The sequence below is a fragment of the Chlorocebus sabaeus genome, chromosome 9 (genome assembly GCF_047675955.1).
Source record: "Chlorocebus sabaeus isolate Y175 chromosome 9, mChlSab1.0.hap1, whole genome shotgun sequence".
NCBI lineage: Eukaryota > Metazoa > Chordata > Mammalia > Primates > Cercopithecidae > Chlorocebus > Chlorocebus sabaeus.
In genome coordinates this window covers 50,099,003-50,119,336 of record NC_132912.1, presented here as the reverse complement: position 1 = coordinate 50,119,336, position 20,334 = coordinate 50,099,003, and the positions used below count along the sequence as shown (strand labels likewise).

Below are 20,334 nucleotides of genomic sequence, written 5' to 3'. Positions count from 1 at the left end.
TTCCCACATGGGAAAGCCTTTACTCAACCAGAAAACATACAAACTGCTACAAGGACATACTGATAGCCCGTTAAGGTTGGCAACTGAATGAAGTCCATCTGTAAGTGCTCAAAAGGCGGGTGGATCACGAGGTCAGGAGTTTGAGACCAGTCTGGCCAATATGGTGAAACTCCGTCTCTACTAAAAATATAAAAAAATTAGCCAGGTGTGGTGGTGTGTGCCTGTAGTCCCAGCTACTCAGGAGGCTGAGGCAGGAGAATCACTTGAACCTGGGAAGCGGAGGTTGCAGTGAGCCGAGATCATGCCACTGCACTCCAGCCCAGGTGATAGAGTGAGACTCTGTCTCAAAAAAAAAAAAAAAAAAAAAAAGTCCATCAAGTGGCGAAAATATACTACCTGAAGTTTTTACTGTTTTTGCAGGATTATGAGTTTGACAAACCAAACATTGATTATAAACCATTTTAGCAATTTTGAAACAGTCATCCCACCAATATTTTTTCATAACGTGGATTCTGTTTCAGAACAAGTTGTGGAATGCAGAGCTTTTAATAATAGAAGCTTCAAAGACTCAGGAAGGGCCAGGCAGCCAGCTGAGCCCTCTGTGAGTCTATGCTTAACATTGAATTTACATCCTTTAGATACCAAATTTGTTTTTCCAAATCAAGTGCACTGCAGTGTTTATTGAGTAGGTCATCATGAGGGAATTGACTTGGATCAATCTTACGGAGTTAATTAATTGTATATCCTAACAGTTTCAGCACTAGCTGATTTGGCATAAATATCTTCTAGAGCATTCCTTTTATGTTCAGGTTCAGTTTTACAGGCATGAGCTTTGATCTTAATAATGGCCATCTCTGATGGTAACCAGGTAGCAGAAAGGAGTTTATCAACTTGGAGTCTGTTTTTTTTAATGGGGATCCCACTAGAAGTAAGAAACTTTTGTTGTTTCCATAACATGCCAAAATCATGTACTACTCTTCTATTTGGGTAAATATTTACTGACTTGTCCTTAGCTGTAGGACAGGCTTGGGTGAGAGCAAAAAACCTGTGGGTTGAGCTGACTTCAGTTGAGGAAGAGTTCCCTCCTCTATTAGCTCATTTTGGGTGGTAATGGCATATCCTGCCTGATATTTTCTTTTGAGTTTTTGGCATAGGACCTATGAACAAAAAAACAACAACTCAGGATTAGCCGATGTACTGTCTCGTAAATCAACACAAGAGGCCACTGTTTCCAATACTGCACTTACACAATGTGGTCATCACCGGAGTCAGGTGGAGTTAATAAAATAGCAGGCTTAAGTAAGTTGCAGCATTTTAGATGGAGATTAGAAGACAGGAGGAAGAATTTCATAAGATGCTAACTGGCTTGCTGAAAAATGCTGTGTTTGTTTGAAATTTAATAGACTTTTCACAGCATGTTGGACTTGTGAATTGAGTTCATTCCCTAAAACCAGCTCAGATGAAGCTTCCAACTTGGCTGCTGCTACTACTGCTTTTAAATGATTCGAATATGCCCTAACTACTGGGTTTAACTGCAGGCTGGAATATGCAGTGGGCCTATGTTTCCCCCATGTTCTTGAGTAGGAACTTCCAATACCTGATTGTTGTGTTCATGAACAACCAAGGTAAAAGGTTTAGCATAGTCTGGAGGTCCTGAAGCTGGAGGCTGTCATAAGGCCAATTTCATGGTTAAAAGCCTGGACTGTCTTTCCAAGGTAAAGATTCCCATACTGCATTTCTAGTGAGCTAAAACACTGGTGAGGCGATTCAGGGAAAATTTGGGACCCAGGATCCTCAATGTCCTGTGAGTCCAAGAAAACCTCTTAAATGTCTTTCGGTTCCAGGCCAAGGAAAACGTTGAATAGTTTTTAATTCTCCCAGGCGAGAGGGAAATCCCATCAGCAGTCAAGTCATGTCCCAAATAGTGAACTTTTTCTCTTGAAAATTGAAGTTTTTCCATCAAGGCCTTGTGACCTTTATGTGTGAGTTGCTATAAAAGGTAAATTGAGTCAATTTCAGAACACTGTTGAGCGGGAGAGCATAACAGGTCATCTACATACTGAGTAACAGCAGAATGTCCAGAAGACTGTAGGGTTATTAAGTACTGAGGCAATGCCTGGGAAAAATAGAAAAGGCTGGGTGTACTGCTGATTTTTCCGAGTGAAAGCAAACAAATGTTGACTCTGTTTATGAACTGGAATGCTAAAGAAGTCTGAGCGGAGGTCTATTACCATGAACTACTTTAAATCAGTGGGTACATTAGATAATAAAGTATTTGAATTTGGGACTATGGGAAATCTTGGTATTATAATTTTATTAATTAGCTATAGATCTTGAACAAATCTTCAACCTCATTCATTTGGTTTTTTAACTGGAAGGATGGAAGTGTTAACAAAGACTGATACGTGGAACTCTAAATCCGAGGTTAGTTAAGTCTCCTACAATTGTTGAGAGCCCTTTAATTTCATTAGGTTTTAGTGTATATTGCAGTAATTTAAGGAAAGACTTAGAATGACCAGTTTGGACTTTTATAGACTCCACACTTTTAATTCTTTCTCTATCATTTGAGGTAGAGACCCATAAATATTCCGGGGTTTTAGAAAGGTGTTTCGTTATGGGCCTGAGTTTTGATCTTATTGATTTGTCTTTAGAGAGCACAACCGTTCTGGTTCAGGAGACTCAGGAATCTCTACGATTGCTTCTCCCTCTGAGGAGAATTGTATGTGCCCTTTCAACTTTGAAAGTCCTGCCCTGGCAAGTTTACTGGATCAGTATTACATAGTAGAAAGGTACATTTTCCTGCAAATAGCCCCAAGTTGATTAGACAGGTTCAGATACGGAAGCCTCTTGAACTTGATTTGAAACGCTCACCACAGAGATGATCTTTTCACTCCAAGAGATTCATTGGCTTATTAAAGTAGGGTTTATGCTGGATAAGGCGACCATGGTATACACCAGCATTGCACAGGATTCCCAGCTTAAGTCTTGTTTTTCTATGTTTATTTAAAGGTATTTTGGGGAGCAGTTTACCAAAGAATCCCTGAGCCTTGTCTATTTTTATTATCCTGAGCGTTAAAATCTCTTGGGTCCCCTCTAGTGGTGAACCAGTTCAGCCTAAAGGGAGGAGGCTTGGTGGTGGACTGAGACAAAAGTCAACAATCTCCTTTCCCAGTGTCCTGGGTGTTTGCAATGAAGGCATCTACCCTGGGGTAAGGCATTCCTTATTCTGGACCTCCTGCTTGTGATTTAAAAATAAAAATGAGAAGGTCTCTTTGGTCTTGGCCCCGGTAACTGTTATAATTGGAGAGGCATAAGATTGTTAGCCTTTTGGGTTTTTTCTTGCTCTAGAGTCTTCTCAAAATGTTCAGCTAAGGCCACCAATTCAGTCACGTCTGTAACTTTCCATCCTGGCTTATGTGTTTTAATTGAACTGCCAAGTTCCTAGGATGGAGTTCATTTGTAAATACAGCAGTTAATGCCATTCCAGTCCCTGAAGGAAATACTCCTTGCTATATTGAGCACAAAATGTTTCAGAAACAGTGTTTCTAACAAGTTCTGTAATCTGAAACTGGTTCCTCCTGCTTTGGTCTGCAGGGTTGGATGATGCACCAGTCAATTTTTTCTGGAATGATCTTAGGACCTGAATGTAAAATGTTTTCAGCATTTTTTCTAGCTCATTTTACCCCTTCTCATGCAGGGGTTTTCGGGGTTCTTTAATATCCTCCTCAGGTCCACCCCATTCTGCTGCTGCCATCCATTTCTTAGCTTCTCCAGGCCCCAATATTATGTGAATAAATTGGCTAAGGTCAGGGAACCATTCTAAATTCCTCAGTAAACCCTTGAGGCTTCATCCTTGGGTGAGGGAAGTCCTTTACAGTGGCTCGAAGCTCAGTTTTAGGCCATGGAGTAAAGGTGTTTATCACAGGAAGACCTGGCTGATCAGAAGGTCTTTCTTTGTAAGGCATCTGGGTGTTTTGGTTTTTTTTTTTTTTTCATCTTCATGGTAAAAGGGTAACTTATTAAAAATGTTAGTGGACTCACAATATGTGAGTAGAGATGGATAAAAAGAAGGAATAGCTGTGAGTAGAGATGAATAAAAGGAAGGAACAGGGGCTGGGCAGGGTGACTCACCCCTGCCCTCACCCAGCACTGGTGTCAGGGTTGATGGAAGGCAGGGAGAAACGAGTGGACAGCAGTTAGCAGGCCCCTGGAGCCCCATAGCTGGCACTTCCCCCTCCGACAAAGATGAACAGAGGCAGCCCCTCACAACATCATCACAGGTCCCCCAGGCTGGGTGGGCAGTGCCAGGAGGAGGGGCCACCTCCTTCTGAGAGTGGCATTATCCTTTCTGGTTCCGCCGTGCCTTCTAACCATGCCAGAAGAGGGTGTGAACACAATGGCCTTGGCTGCCCCCAGGGATTGCTCAGAGGAAAAATGGTTGGGGGTGAGGCCTGAGTGGACAGAGGAGAGCACTGAGCAGATGCCAAGATCTTGCCTGGGCCGTATAGTCTGGGTGGTGCCCAGGAAGAGTGAGGTGGGGTTTTGAGCCCCCATGACAAAGCCATCTCTGTGAGGCCTGGACTGTGGCCCAGCACTGATGAAGTGACCTGCTCTCTAGGTCCAGTCAGCTTATGGTCAGGAGGGCAGTGGTAGGTGCAATACAGTGCTGAACCTTCTTGAGCCCCAAGGAAAGGTGGAGAAATCATCTGTGTGTCTCCAGGTGGAGGTCTGGGCCAAGCCCACAGACTCTCTGGTCACTCTTGCTCTGGGTTCGGCCTTGAGCTTTGTGTGTGACCTGGGGCAGGCAGGGTGAGGGTGCTGTTATGTGAAGGGACCCCAACTCTGTGCTGCAAGGAGAGAGAGAGGCTGGAGAAAGAGAAAGAGAAAGAGACTCAGCTCTAGTGCTCTGGGGCTTTGGGACCAGGGTGCTCCCCTTCAAGGAAGGCAGCTTGTCAGAGGCAGCGTCAGAGCTGAGGTTGAGGCTCAGGATGGCTGGGCTTAGATGTGCAACATGGAGAGGTAAGGAGCAGAGCCCTCAAGGCAGAGGAGTGAGGGAGGGTGCCAGGGCACAGCCAGCTCTTCTAGTAGCTGGGATTTGATTGCCTGAAGGCAGGGTGTGGAGACCCCAAGAGCCTGGCAGGGGAAGGTCTGGCGTGCAGGCTGGGTGGAGGGACTGGATCCTGCCAGCAATGCAGAGGATTTCTGGAGGGTATGAGCTGGGAGGGAAGACGGTGCCGGGAGGACTAGATCTGGGGATGGGTGGAGCCAGGGAGAGCAGGCTAACACACTTGGGTTGTACTAAGGAAGCCTGAATCCCTGAACAGGTAGCAGGAGCCCAATCAGGCACGGAGGAGGGTGGACAGGCAGCTGCAGACACAGGTGGCTCAGGACAGGGTCTGAGGGGGCACAAGGGGAAAGTGAGCATCAACCTGGATGGGGATTAGCAGGGCAGGGGCAGGAAAGGGCAGGTCCCAGGACGGGGCCTAGAGGGGTGAAGGGCCCCTCTCAGTAAGAGAGAGACCGTCTCCATAAGGGAATCCAGCATTTGAGGCACTTGTCACTCACATGCCCAAGGGGAGGCTTTATGCATGAACGACAGGTTCAAGCAAGTTCAAAGTCTGCACGCTCTGGGGAATACTTGTGCGGAATGGAGGGTTTCCTGGGGACCATTAGGCTGAGACTGGCCTGGCAGGGGACCCCTGGGATTCCAGACAGCCTGGGAAGGGTGGCCTTGAGTGGAGAAGGAGCTGAGCAGGCCCCACGCCAGGGAAACCACAGGCGTTGATGGGCTGCTGCTCCTGCCATGGTCTGTGGGTATCGTCAGCACCACATCACAGATGGGGAGGTCAAGGCGAAGTGGCATATGCCCACCGGCATCCTGGGAGCCTGCTGCAGCCCTCCAGCCACAGATGTGGAAGGGGATGCAGTTACAGTCCTCATGCATGCAGAGCAGGGACAGGCACAACTAGAAGGACGGGGCAATTCCCACAACGGGCTCAGCCTTCTGCCAGCACAGGACCAGAAAGACCAAGCAGGGTGGTCACTTTAGCTGGGAGCAAGGATAAGGGGCTTCCTGGAGGAGGCCACTTGGGAGCTGAGTCTGAAAAGGTGAGCGGCAGTTCACTGGGCAGACAACATTAGGAAGAACATTCCAGAAACAGAGGACAGCCTATACAAATCGAGAAATGGGAGAGCTGAGGGGCTCTGAGAAAGATTGTTATCTATTTGCCTGCCTGCTAAGCTCCAAGAGAACAGCCTTGGGGAAACCTAACCTTTCAATTTGCTTTCATGCTTATGAGATAGCTTCTGGAGCTCCAGCCATCACACTCATACTCCAGGCAGGAAGAAGAAGGAAAAAGGGAAAGCAGCCTTCTTTAAAGCAATGCCCAACAATTCCTGTTTATACTCCATTGCCAGAATGCATTCACATGGCCACGTTGCTCAGCAAGGGAGACTGGGAAAAGGTCATTTTACAGCTGAGCACCTTGCCTCTCTTTTTTTTTTTTTTTTAAATTTTAAGTTCTGGGATACATGTGCAGATGTGCAGGTTTGTTACATAGGTGAATATGTGCCCTGGTGGTTTGTTGCGCACATTGCCTCTCTTAACAAAATCAGGTCTCGTTAGTAAGGAAGACAGGAGGAATGGACTTGGGGTGACCAATCCGTGTTTGGTGTTGCTGGGCCCATTTGAGAGATGGGAAAGCCATTCCCAAGAGGTTGAGTGACTTGCCTGAGGTCAGAGGCTAGACTGAACCCCAGTCCTTTTGACTTTACTTAGAGTAACCCTGAGGGCTTTTTAGAAAGGCCCAGATCAAGTCTTCAGACAGGCTTATCCCGATTGTTGGCCTAAGAAGCCAGCAGAGAGACAGGCATCGCAGACGAACCCAACGACAATCTCTGTGTGGCTTGCAGCTGTGTGGGTGGTGGGTTGGCTGCATTGGTGTGTGCCCAAGATGAAAGCAAAGCAGCTGCTTCTGCAAGACAGAATTAGCTGTTCCTACGGGTCTGGATCATCCTCTTCCCAAACCAAAGGAACCGTGGAGCTGCTGCCTTCTCAGCTCATCACCCACCCAAGGGACCCTGGAGCCAGCCTTGAGGGCTGTGGTGAGCGCTCATCCCTTCCACATGCTCACTAGAGCCTTCCAGGCCATGCTGGGGCACAGAGGTAATTGGGACCTCCTCCTAGCTGCCAGGCGGAAGCAAACAATTTCAACCAAGGGCTGCGGGAGTCCAGAGTCAGAGACCCAGGGCTGCCTGGAGAGGCAGAGGGGACTTTTAACACTAGAACCAAGTCTGGAAGGAGGAGTCCAGGCTGGAGACAGCACCCAGAGAGAGGAGGAGCTCAGCAAGGCCCACCCTGTGGGTCCTGATGGGTCCTGGCCCCACCCCTTGAGCCAGGCAGCCGCAGCCTTCTGAGCCCAATTCCAATGGCATCACAGTGACCTTCTCTCTCTTCTCTTCCCTACAGGGGAAGTACCTCAGCTTAGCTCTTGCACAGTCCCAATACGCACAGGCTCCCTGCTGCCCAAGGATCTGCTTTCCACACAGCCAGGAGTCCCTTTCCCTACCACAGGCTCCCTGCTGCCCAAGGATGTGCCTGAGACACAGCCGGGAGTGCCTCGCCCTCAAACAGGCTCCCTGCAGCCCAAGGATCTGCCTGAGACACAGCCCGGAGTACTTTTCCCAAGCACAGACTCTGTGCAGCCCAAAGAGCTGCCTTCAACCCGGCCGGCAGTGCCTCCCCGTCACCTGCTCCTCCAGGTGCCACCTCCTCCCTGCTAGGTGCTCAAGGCCTCCCTCCAGGATCCTGCCGCTGCTGTCCCCGCTGCTCAGGCACACTGCAGACCTCCTCTGTCACTCCCTCCCTCGGAGCCCAACTTCTAAGGCACCAAATACCCAAGATTAACAGGCTTTTGTTGCTGAACTGGACATATACATTGGAGTCTTTTCTTATGGTCAAAGGTGTTGAATTCTTGCTGATCAACGAAAGTGTTTGTCACCAGGGAGCTTGTCCTATGAGTGAGCTGGATTTATACTGCACCTGCCACGACACAGCACCCTGGTGCCGTGGGGATGCCAGGCATGGATGCATTCCACTCCCAACAGCCCCGACTTTATCAAGGGCTGGGACACATGAGGTCTTAGGCCAAATTCTCCATTTAAAAAGCCCAAAAAGTCTTTGAAATAAGAATTCAATGCTGTGTCTCCCTCTCCAGATTTTTGTTTGTTTGTTTTCTTTGTTGTTTTTTGAGACAGAGTCTTGCTCTCTTGCCCAGGCTGAGTGCAATGGTGTGATCTCAACTCATTGCAACCTCCACCTCCCAGGTTCAAGCGATTCTCCTGCCTCAGTCTCCTGAGTAGTTGGGATTACAGGAGTCTGCCACCACGCCTGGCTAGTTTTTGTATTTTTAGTAGAAATGGGGTTTCACCATGTTGGTCAGGCTGGTCTCAAACTCCTGACCTCAGGTGATCCACCCACCTCGGCCTCCCAAAGTGTTGGAATTACAGGCGTGAGCCACCACACCTGGCCCCTCCCTAGCTTTTTGAAGGGAAAAATACTTGCATATCTCATTTCCTGTACTCCTCATCTTCTTGTCCCTGGTTTCCATTTTTTGGCTACTCAAATTCTGAATGTTTCCCAGAAGGCAGTGAGGCCCTTTCTGGAAATGCTAATTATTTTTCCAGATACCCCACACCGTCCCCAAGACCAGGCAAATTTCAGGGAATCCTCATTTCACTAGAAAAGATAAACTTCCCTCCTTAATCATTTGTCCCCATAGAAGAAGCCACAGCCCCAACAGAGATGAGTGTCAACAGGCAGTGTTCTACTGCCCACCGTGTGCACATGGTGGCTGCATGACTGCCCAAGGTGCCACCCACACAGGCCATGGGCACCCACACAGGCCATGGGCACCCCACATGGGGCTCCCGAGTACGTCAGAAGGGGACCCCCTGGGGGGCTAGGGCTGAGGTTGTCCAGTCATCCCTAATCCATCTTCGAGAGTAAATAAACAGCTCTCCACCTCCCCCATCTACTGGAATGAAATATTTGTGCTTTTTCATAGAAATTCTGAAAGATAAGTACAAGTTAAAAATATACCAAGTTTGGATTTTAAACAGTATTGACTAATTTGACAGTGATAACCACACTGTCCCCCCTCCCTTTTTCTTTTAAGACTTTATGGCTTGCCTATGCGTGTAGGGCTTTGGGGGCTTTCTCTAGGTTGCATGACTTTGACCTTCAGTGCCATCATCCCGAGGAGTTACTCTTTCTCATCCCCCTTCTCTGTCTTGCAGCCTCCTGTCCTGCCACAGCCTGGACTCTGCATCTGGGTCCTGCCAGCTGCCATGATGGGAAGCAAGTCTCTCCCACCCTTCCCCAGCCTCTCCCCTCTGTGTCTGCACATCTGTCTCCCAAGCTGGTTATGAGAGGCTTTTCCAGGCGCACAATGCCCTGCACAAGGCGTCCAGAGAAATAAGCCAGGTCAATGTTGAGGAAATGGAAGAGGGTGCTAGAGCCCTGGGGGTGGATGGGACCCAGTCATTTGGTTTTTCCCTGTTTGGAGGCTCGTTCCCAGAATAGCTGTGGGTACTCAAGAACATGCTGCCCCTCCACACTTCACTTCTCAACATTCTTCCTGGAATAGGAAGACTGGCTACATCAATTTTTTGTCTTGCTTTGTTTTTGAGAGAGTTTTTGTTTCACAAAACAAAACACCTCTAGTCCTGTAAATACAGAGATTTTCATAAAGAATTGAGTGTTCCCACCTCATTGTGAGACAGGTGGAGATATTTATGACAAGGGTGCCTGGTGCCTGGTGAGCAGGTGCATGGCCTGTGTGCAGCGCAATGAGACAGGGTCCAGAGAGGTAGGATGCATGCCCTTGCAGGTGTGGGAAGGGACAGCCAGCCAGACAGTACACCCTCTGGCTCTAGACTGCCTGGCCCAGCTGCCTAATGCCTACAGCCATATACAAATGTGCCCAGAGCAGCCAAGGCAACTTTACAAGGTGCCTGGGACTGTGTATCTCTCAACACTAAGGGAGAAAATGTTCACTGTACTCATGACACCAGGAAAAGTGTGGGGAAGCTTTCATTAGGCAGAAAGGGAGTTTAAATAACATGAAAGTGTAGAGAGACTTTATTTCTTCTGTGTTACCCACGTGGAAACATAAAGATGTTGCTTCCCATCCCTGCAACTCTGAGACCCCATAGGAAGAAATGTATGTGCAATTTCATGAAGAGCTTTATGTGATCCTGGTGAAATCAACATAACTGTTTATTAATGGGGATTGAGAGCGTTTGGAGTTTAGCCAATGTGAACTCAAGCTAGGGCCTGTCATCCTTCCTCATCCCTCAAGGGAGGAAGTCATAGATTAAGAAGGTGAGCTCAGACTACATCAGAGGGGAGAGCCCTTCCACTCTGGCCACCCACAGGGACCCTCCCAGGCTTTCTGTGTTGAACAGTGACAGTAGGGGCAGGCAGAGGGAACTTTGCCAGTCATGCTTCCATGGGCCACTCCTGCCCTGCCTCCTCCTCTCCAGCTGAGTTCATCCCCCAGGTTTGGCATCAGTCAGGGGCTCCTCACCCTAGTGAAGGGAGAAAAGGGACACAGCCCTTGATCATGCAGGTGGGCTGAGTTACAGGTGGGCTGCCTTTTTGATTTTTAGATTCAGAGGGTACATGTGCACGATCGTTACATGGGTATATTGTGTACTGGTGGAGATTGGGCTTCTAGTGTACCCATCACCCAGATAACGAATGCTGTTTCCAATAGGTAGCCTTTCAACCCTCATCCCCCTCCCACCCTCTCCCGTTTTGGAGTCCACAGCATCTCTTATTTCCATCCGTATGTCCATGTGTACCCATTGTTTAGTTCCCACTCACAAGTGAGAACGTGTGGTATTTGATTTTCTGTTTCTGAATTAGTTCACTTAGGATAACGGCCTCCCCCTCCATCACGTTGCAACAAAGAACATGATTTCATTTTTTATGGATGCATAGTATTTCATAGTGTATATATACCACATTTTATTTATCTGGTCAATCATTGGTTCCATGACTTTGCTATTGTGACTATTGCTGAGATAAACATACTAGTACAGGTGCCTTTTTAATATAAGGATTTCTTTTCCTTTGGATAGATACCCAGTAGCTGGACTACTGAGTCATATGGTAGTTCTATTTTTAGTTCTTTGAGAAATCTCCATACTGATTTTCATAGACGTTGAACCAATTTACTTTTCCCCCATCAGTGTATGAATGTTTCCTTTTGTCTACATCCACAACATCTGTTGTTTTTTGACTTTTTAAAAATAGCCATTCTGACTGGTGTAAAATGATATCTCAGTGTGGTGCTAATTTGCATTTATCTGATAATTAGCAATGTTGAGAATTTCTTCATGTGTTTGCTGCTTATATTTCTTCTTTTGAGAAACGTCTTCGTATCCTTTGCTCAATTTTTAATAAGGTTGCTTGTTTTTTTCTGTTTAGTTGTTTGATTTCTTTATATATTCTGGATATTAATTCTTTGTTGGAAGCATAATTTGCAAATATTTTCTTCCATTCTGTAAATTGTCTATTTACTCTGTTGATCATTTCTTTTGCTGTGCAGAAGCTTTCCAGTTTAATTAAGTTCCATTTGCCTATTTTTGTTTTTGTTGCATTTGCTTTTGGGGTCTTTGTCATAAAATATTTGCCTAGGCTGATATCCACATTTTTCCTAGTTTTTTTCCTAGGATTTTTATAGTTTCAGGTCTTGTTTGGGTCTTTAATCCATTTGGAATTAATTTTTGTTTATGATGAGATAGGATCCAGTTTCACTCTTCTGCATGTGGCTAGCCAATTTTTCCAGCACCACTTATTGAATAGGGTGTCTGTCCTTTCCCCACTGTTTATTTTTGTTGACTTTGTCAAACATCTATTAATTGTAGGTATGTAGCTTTAATTTTGGGGCTCTCTATTCTGTTTCATTGATCCACATGTCCATTTTTTGTACTAGTACCATGCTTATACTACAGTGTTGTAGTATAGTTTGAAGTCAAGCAGTATGATGCCTCTGAATTTTTTTTTCTTACAATTACTTTGGCTACTTAGGCTTTATTTTGTTTCATATAAACTTTAGAATTTTTTTTTCTAGTTCTGTGAATAATAATGTTGAAAATTTGACAGGAATTGTGTCATAACTATAGATTGCTTTAGAGAATATGGTCATTTTAACAATATCGATTATTCTAATCCATGAGCATGAGATGTTTTTCCATTTGCATCATCTATGGTTTCTTTCATCAGTGTTTCATAGTTACCCTTGTAGACATCTTTCACCTCCTTGGTTAAATGTATTCCTAGCTAGTTTTTTTTCTTTCTTTCTTTCTTTCCTTTTTTTTTTTTTTTTTTTTTTTTTTTTTTTTTTTTTTTTAGTGTGGCTATTGTAAATGAGATTGAGTTCTTGATTTGGTTCTCTGCTTCCATGTTATTGGTGTATACAAATGCTACTGATCTTTGTACATTGATTTTTATCTCATGAAACTTTGTACCAAAGTTGTTTATCAAGTCTAGAAGTCTATTGGAAGAGTCTTTAGGGCTTTCTAGGTATACAATCATGTCATCAGCAAACAGAGATAATTTGACTTCCTCTTTTCCAAGTTGGATACCTTCTATTTCTTTCTCTTGCCTGATTGCTCCAGCTAGGACTTCCAGTACTATGTCAAATAGGAGTGGAGAGAGTAGGCATTCTTGTCTTGTTTCAGATCTTAAGGAGAATGCTTTTAACTTTTTCTCATTCAGTATGATGCTGGCTATGGGTTTGTCTTATATGACTCTTAATTATTTTGAGGCATGTTCTTTTGATGTCTGGTTTATTGAGGGTTTTCATCTATTGATCATATGATTTCTGTTTTAGTTCTGTTTATGTGGTGAAGGATGTTTATTAATTTACTGTTTTTAACCATCTTTGCATCCCTGGAATAAAGTCCACTTGACTGTGATGAATTATATTTTCGATGCACTGCTGTTTTACTAGTATTTTTTTGACTATTTTTGCATGTACGTTCATAAAAGATATTGGCCTGTGGTTTTATTTTTTATTATGTCCTTGCCTGATTTTGGTGTCAGAATGATACTGGATCTTCATCGATATTTTGGAATAGTTTCAGTAAGATTGATACTAACTCTTGTTCCTACATCTGGTAGATGTACAAAGCTGTGAATTTATCTGGTCCTGGGAAATTTGTGTGTGTGTGTGTGTGTTTTTTTTTTTTTTTTTGAAAGTTTCTTATTACTAATTCAATTTTCTTACCCATTATTGGTCCATTCAGGATTTCTATTTCTACCTGGTTCAATCTTGGGAGATTCTGTGTTTCCAGGAATTTATCAATTTCCTCTGGGTTTTCTGGTTTGTGTGCATAGAGGTGTTCATAGTAGTCTCCAATGATCTTTAGTATTTCTGGAGCATCATTTATAATGTCACTTTTGTCATTTCTGAGTGTGCTTATTTGAATCTTCTCTCATTTTTTCTTGGTTGATGTAGCTAGCAGTCTGTCAATTTTGTTTATCCCCTCAATGAACCAACTTTTTGTTTTACTGGTCCTTTGTATCTTTTTATGGTCTCAATCCCATTTAGTTCTGCTGTTTGTTATTTCCTTTCTTCTCCTAGCTTTGAGTTTGGTTTGTTCTGTTTTTCTCTAGTTCCTTCAACTGTGATGTTTGGTTGTTAATTTGAGATCTTTCTGTCTTTTTGATGTAGACATTTAGTGCTGTAAGATTTCCTCTTAGTACTGCTTTTGCTGTTTCCCAGACGTCTTGGTATTTTATGTCTCTATTTTCATTTATTTCAAAGAATTTTTAAATTTCTGCCTTAATTCATTGTTTACCCAAGAGTCATTCAGGAAGAAGTTGTTTAGTTTCCATGTACTTGTGCAGTTTTGAGTGTTCCTCTTGGTATTGATTTCTGATTTCATTTCAGTGGTTTGGGAAGACACTTGATATTATTTCAGTTTTTATTTTATTTTATTGAGCCTTGCATTATGGTCAAGGATATGGTCAATTATGGGGAATGTTTCATGTGCAGGTGAAAAGAATGTATATTCTGTGGTTGTTGGTAGAATGCTCTATAAATGTTTTTAGGTCCATTTGGTCTGTAGCCCAGTTTAAGTCCAGAGTTTCTTTGCTATTTTCTACCTCGATGGTCTGTATAGTGATGTCATTGGGATATTGAAGTCCCCCACTATCATTATATTGCTATCAATCTGTTTTCTTAGGTCTAGTAGTATTTGTTTTATGAATCTGAATGCTCCATTGTTGGGTGCATATATATATTTAGTAAAATCTTCTTGTTGTATTGAATGCTTTATCATTATATAATGATATTTTTGTCTTTTTCTAAATGTTGTTGGTTTAAAGTCTATGTTATCCAATATGAGAATGGCTACTCCTGCTTACTTTTGTTTTCCATTTGCATAATATATGTTTTTCACCATTTTACTTTGAGTCTGAAATTGCCTTTAGCCAGTAGATTGGTCTCTTGTATGCAGCCAATGGTTGGTTTTATATCCAATTTGCCTCTCTGATCTTCTAAGTAGATCATTTAGGCCAACAGTCCCCAGCCTTTTTGGCATCAGGGATAAGTTTCATGGAAGATGATTTTTTTCACAAATCGTGGCAGGGAATGGTTTCAGGATGAAACTGATTGACCTCAGATCATCAGGCATTAGATTCTCATAAGGACCGTGCAACCTAGATCCTTTGCATGTGCAGTTCACAATAGGGTTCACACTCCTGGGATAATCTGATGTTGTCATTGATCTGACAGGAGACAGAGCTCAGGCAATAATGCTCACTTGCCCACCACTCAACTCCTGCTGTGTGGTCAGGTTCCTAACAGGCCAAGGACCAGTCTATGGCCTGCGGATTGGGAACCCCTGATTTAGGCCATTTACATTCAAGCTTAATATTGATATGTGAGGTGTTGTTCACATTATAATGTTACCAGCTAGTTCTTTTGGAGTTTCAAATGTGTAATTGCTTTGTAGGATCTGTGAGCTTTGTACTTATGTATCCTTCCATGATGGTGAGTAGTGCCCTTTAATTTCTACTTTTTGAATTCCTTTCAGCATTTCTGGTAGGAACAATCTAGTGGTGACAAATTCTCTTAGCACTTGTTTGTTTGGGAAACACTTTATTTCTCCTACATTTGTGAAGCTTAATTTGGTGAGATATGAAATTCTTGGCTGGCATTTTTTCCCTTGAGGAGGCTAAAAGTAGGCCCCCAGTCTCTTCCAGCTTGTAGGGTTTCTGCTGAGAAGTCTGCTGTTAGTCTAATGGGTTTTCTTTTATAGGTAATTTGATCATTTTCTCTAGCTGCATTTAAGATTTTTTTCTTATTGCGAATCTTGGATAGTCTGATAACTATATGTCTTCATGATGTTCATCTTCTATAATATGTTGTAAGTATATTCTGAGTTTCTTATATCTTGAAGTCTACCTCTCTAGCAAGATTAAGTACATTTTCCTGAATTATTCCCCTAGATGTTTTCCAGTTTACTTACTTTTTCTTCTCTCTCAGGAATGCCTATAAATTATAGGTTTGGTGATTTTACATAATTGTATATTTCTTCTTTTTTTAAATTCTTTATTTTTGTCTGACTGTGTTAATTCAAAAGACCAGTCTTCAAGATCTGAAATTTTTTTCTTCTACTTGGATTGTTGGAGCTTTTTAATGTATTTTGAAATTATTTAAGTGTATTTTTTATTTCCAGAAGTTCTGGTTTTTTTTTTCGTTTTTTTTTTCTTTAAAGGTATTTATCTCTTCCTTAATTTCCTGGTTTGTTGTCATGATTTCTTTGTGTTAGTTTTCAACTTTCTCTTGGCTCTCATTGACCTTCCCTGCAATCCATACTTTTAATTCTTTATCTGTAATATTTGAGTTTTCATTTCGGTTGGAGCTTATCGCTAGAGAGCTAGTGTGAATATTTGATATTATCACAACATTCAGATCTTTCATGGTGCCAGAATTTTTACACTGGTTCCTTCTCATCTGGAGGAGCTGACACTCCTGATTTTTAAATTTATTTCCATTTATGTGTGATATTTTCTCTGTTATCCCCCCTCCCCTTGAGGGTGTCACTGTAGAGTATGTTGATAGGGGTTTTGGCTTTTCTCCTACAGCCCTGTGCACGTTTATCGGGCTGTGCAGTTCAACCTGCAGGCCAGTAGGTGGCACTTACAAATAAGAGCTGGCTGTGGCATAAGCCCATGGATGTGTATTTGATCTTTGTTCACTGAGGTGCTCTCTATAGTTTCAGGTGACAGGCTGGATAGTGGAATGCCAGGTGCCCTGAGCTTCCTATTCAGAATGCGTTGGGGAAGTGGAAGAGAGGATGCAGCTGGGCAGAGGTGGACCCCCTGGCTTTCCCACAAACACCCCCAGTGATAAGCACAGGCACCAGCCCTGATGGGGGTGGCTGAGGGAGCTCCTGATGAAATGCACAGAGGTCTTTGTGGTTGATGAGGGGGCTGCACTGGCTCCATGTCCTAGATAGGCAGGAATGCAATCAGCTTCCCTATCACACCCCTGTTCTGGGGCTGGTGTCTCTCAGTTCAGATGCACGCTGTGGTCTATCTCCAGGCCACAGTGTGGCTGAGAGACATGAAAAATGCCTGTCCTGTGTGCCTCTCCGCAGGAGTGGCTTCAGGGCGTAAATTCTTCATTCAGCCCAGTGCAGGCAGTTGTATGGCTCGCCAGTGTGGTGATGTTCTCCATGTGGTAATGCCACTGCCTCATGGGGAGACGGGGAACGGCTCTGCCTATCAGCCATGTAGGTGGGAGTCATCATGGTGGTGTTGGCTGCTTGGGTGGGCCCAAACTCAGGCCCAGGGAGGAGTCAGGTGCCAGCGATGTTGGACTGGGCTAGGTAATTCCCCAACTCCCACACGTCTCAGTGACCCACTAGATGGCATGTAGGAGTCCTGATGTGGCTGGACCAGGATCCAGCCAGCCCAGAGTTCAGGTGTTGGCTGTGATAGGGAGGGGAGGGCTGGTCCCCTGGAGCCCGAGAACAGATCACAGGACTGTGGGGGCTGGGCATTCCCAAGGGCTCCAGGTCACAGCTGCAATGTTCAGGCGTAGCAGGGTGGCTGTGCTGTGCACCTTTCACTCAGGAAGGCAGGATCCTTCAGCTGGGGCAATGAGCAATGGCAGTTGTTGGGCTCATGGCCCACTCACACGTCTCTCCCAAAGCTGGATTTTGCTGTTAGGAGCTCAGGAAGGTACCTGAACTTCCTGCTCCCTCCCTGGCCTGGGGCAGCAGAGGCAAGCCTGTGGTGGAAAGGGCTTAATGGGCAGCCTCTGGGGGTTGGGCTCTCAGAAGAACACTGAGCTGTGGCTGTCATGCTCAGGGAGGGGTGGGCGGTGGCACTGGCAGCCTGTCACCAAAGCAGGCAAGTCCCATTTGGCAGAGAGGAGCAGCAGAGGGAAGCCATGCAGGGCATCGTCTACCCACTCCTCCTTACCACAGCTGTGGTATCTGTCTTTGGGGCACACAAAAGTGCCCAGTTCCCCTCTATGGCGGGCAGGAGTGGCTGCACCAGGCAGACCAGGGATGAAAGCCTGTGGGATCCATGTAGGCTTGAACAGTGCCTCTGCACCGTCTCCAGCAGGCTCCCTGTGTTCATCTGGAGGCCCGGGGGCTCCCTGTGGCTAGGATTGCAAAGGTCCATGGTGGAGGTGTGAAATTTCAGGGTTCTCTCACTCGCTCACCTCTTCCCTGTGTTACGGAGCCCTTTGTGGCTCCTTGGGGGTCCCAGCTCGGCAGGCTTCCGTCTCCTCTGCTGTCTGTGATTCTCATCACGTCTCTGGTGAATTTCATCGTGCTCTCTTAGAGGATCTCTTTGAAGTGTTAGTATTTACTATTTTGATGCCTGAGAGGTACCCACTAGCTGCTTCTAGCCTGGGCTGTCTTTATTCCACTGCCCCCTCCTCTGGAGGAGCAGGATACTTTTAGAAAACAAGTCTCACATCAGAGCTGCCCAAAACAGAAGTGCACAAAAGGGAACACGGTGGGCAATTTTTATTCCTTATTTTGGACCAGAACTATAAGAACACACATTTCTGAGAGTCCAATGGATGTCACGTAAAGCACCCCTGTAGAGCTGGAAAGAGCCAGAGCAGGTGAGGCTATGAGTAGCCCCATATGGAACAACAAAGCTCACACGAAGCCAGGGCACTTCTCACCCCTGGGATGGCACAGAGAAGGTCCAGGCCTCCAGGGGCACTGCAGGCCTCCATTGGTCATTCAGGGACCTTAATATGCAGGGGAAGCTCTGCCAGGCAAGAGCATTCTTTTGAGATCAGTTTCTAATCAGCCAGACAGAAGGAGCAGGGCTAGGCTGGGTGACAGGCATGTGCACCTGCCACTGCCATGAGCTCAGACACAGCCTGCTGAGTTGCAGGGGAGGCTACAATTTAGTAGCTGTGCGTCCAAGAAGGAGTTGGGGGTAGATTTGTGGACAGTGCCCAGTCCCTGCTATGATGCCAATCACTGAGGGCAAGGACCCTGGAGCTTTAGCTCTCCTACTGGTTTCTCCAACCTACTAGGGAAGGCTCCCTTGATGGCAAGACCCTGGTGGGACTTTTGGAGGCAAATGTGCACACCTGGTCTGCACACCTTATTAGCTGAACAGAAGCTTAGAAACAGACTGGAGAGGAAACTGTACATGTAGAAGGTTTATTTTGTTAGGGAGTCCTCTGGGGAGCACCACGGTGAGGGAGAGAATAAAGGCAGGAACCAGACCCACATAGGATGTGCTACAGCGAACATCTCCAATCAATGGGAAAATAAATGGCTATTCATTTGCAGGAAAGTGTTAGTTAAGGCACTTTTCCTGGGGTCCTGAAACTCCAACTGTCAACCCACAAGCCCCAGCAAAGAGGCATGGAGGTGATTGGGACAGGGATTGCCTAGTGACAAGGTGAGCCCTTAGATACCCCACCCCGTACCCACCACCAGGGGGTCCAGCCTCTGTAAGAGGAGGCATGAGGTGGGTTGAAGTGTAGGAAAGTGTAGGAGGGCTGGGCTGGGCTTCAGCAGCTGAGTCTTCTGACTCTAGCCCAGAGCCCTGCGCACTTCCCCAGGGTGCCCCCTTCCACAGTCGGGAGCTGAACCACCAGGCCCTCCCAGATGGCTGCTTCATGGTGAAGCTGCCTTAGTGCAGCACTCTGATCATTTATCATTAAAGTGGGCACAGCCAGAACTCCCAGAGCTCAATGGGGCCTTGATACATCCTAAGCATCTACTCTGTGCTAGACCTTTGGTCCTAGGAGGTGGGGACGTCACATCAGAACACTGGGGAGTTTTGTCAACTTAGTTTTATCCTCCTTGGGGATGTGCGCTGATCGCCACGGGTGAATTGTTTTAGACTCACTAACATTTTGTGAGCTTGGCTTGCTTTCTTCACATTGGATAGATTAGGAAACTACAGGTCTGAGAATGTAAAGCAACTTGCTTAACATCCCACAACTTTTAAGCGGAAGAACCAGGAGTCAATGCAGAGCAGCTGTCTGCAGAGTTGTACCGGGCACTGGGTTCCTGTCCCCAGATGCAGAATCTGCAGCCAGGACTGGGGATATGGGGGAAGTATCCACCCACCTCTCACAGAGGCTCACAGCCTAGAGCATGTCCCCAACCTCCTGCCAGGTTATCACTGGAGCCTGAAGGAACCCCTCCACCTGGCTGGCCAGTGGACCCAGCTCTGGGCTGGGGCGAGGTTCCCTCACCACTGCTGGTTGGGTGGACTGTCCTCCTGGCTGGCCTGGGCTATTCCTGAGCTTGCTGCTCAGCCCCTCCCTCCAATCCCTCAGCTCAGGTCTCCAAGCCTGGGCTAGTGGCTTGGGCTCTTTGAAGCCAGGAGCCTCCCCTAGACTCCCACCAAGGGTGGCTGCAGGACTCCTCTGCGTGCACACATATACAACCATACATCCATAAGCCTGTGTTGAAGCTTGTGGGCCTAAACAAAGCCGTGGTCTTCATGCAGTTCCCCTGACCCCTTTTGTGAACACCAGAATTCCTTGAGTAGGCTCAGCATGTAGAGGGAGACAGAGGGGCAGAAGGGAACTCCGTGTCTCACCAGGATTCCCTGAGTAGGCTCAGCATGTAGAGGGAGACAGCGTGGCAGAAGGGAACTCTGTGTCTCAAGCACTGCCTAGTGTTTCTGCCTGTGCCGGGCTGGGTAATTTGCATACCTGGTCAGGTAATCTATTGAAACATTCATTCCGTTTTTTGTCCTCCCTCTCTGTTTCTTTCTTTTTTTTAAAATGGCATTGAGATTTTTATTAACCT

At 45.7% G+C, this 20,334-nt stretch overlaps 1 protein-coding gene across 1 annotated transcript in view; it reads left to right on the top strand.

Moving 5' to 3' along the window:
• The window catches only part of LOC103215817 (anthrax toxin receptor-like), a 45,717-nt gene extending 37,833 nt beyond the window's left edge, over nucleotides 1-7,884 (top strand). Inside the window, 2 exon segments of the mRNA XM_007962542.3 lie at nucleotides 7,469-7,841; nucleotides 7,844-7,884. Of these exon segments, the coding sequence (XP_007960733.3) occupies nucleotides 7,469-7,841; nucleotides 7,844-7,884 (414 nt within the window).
• The last annotated feature ends 12,450 nt before the right edge of the window (nucleotides 7,885-20,334 follow it).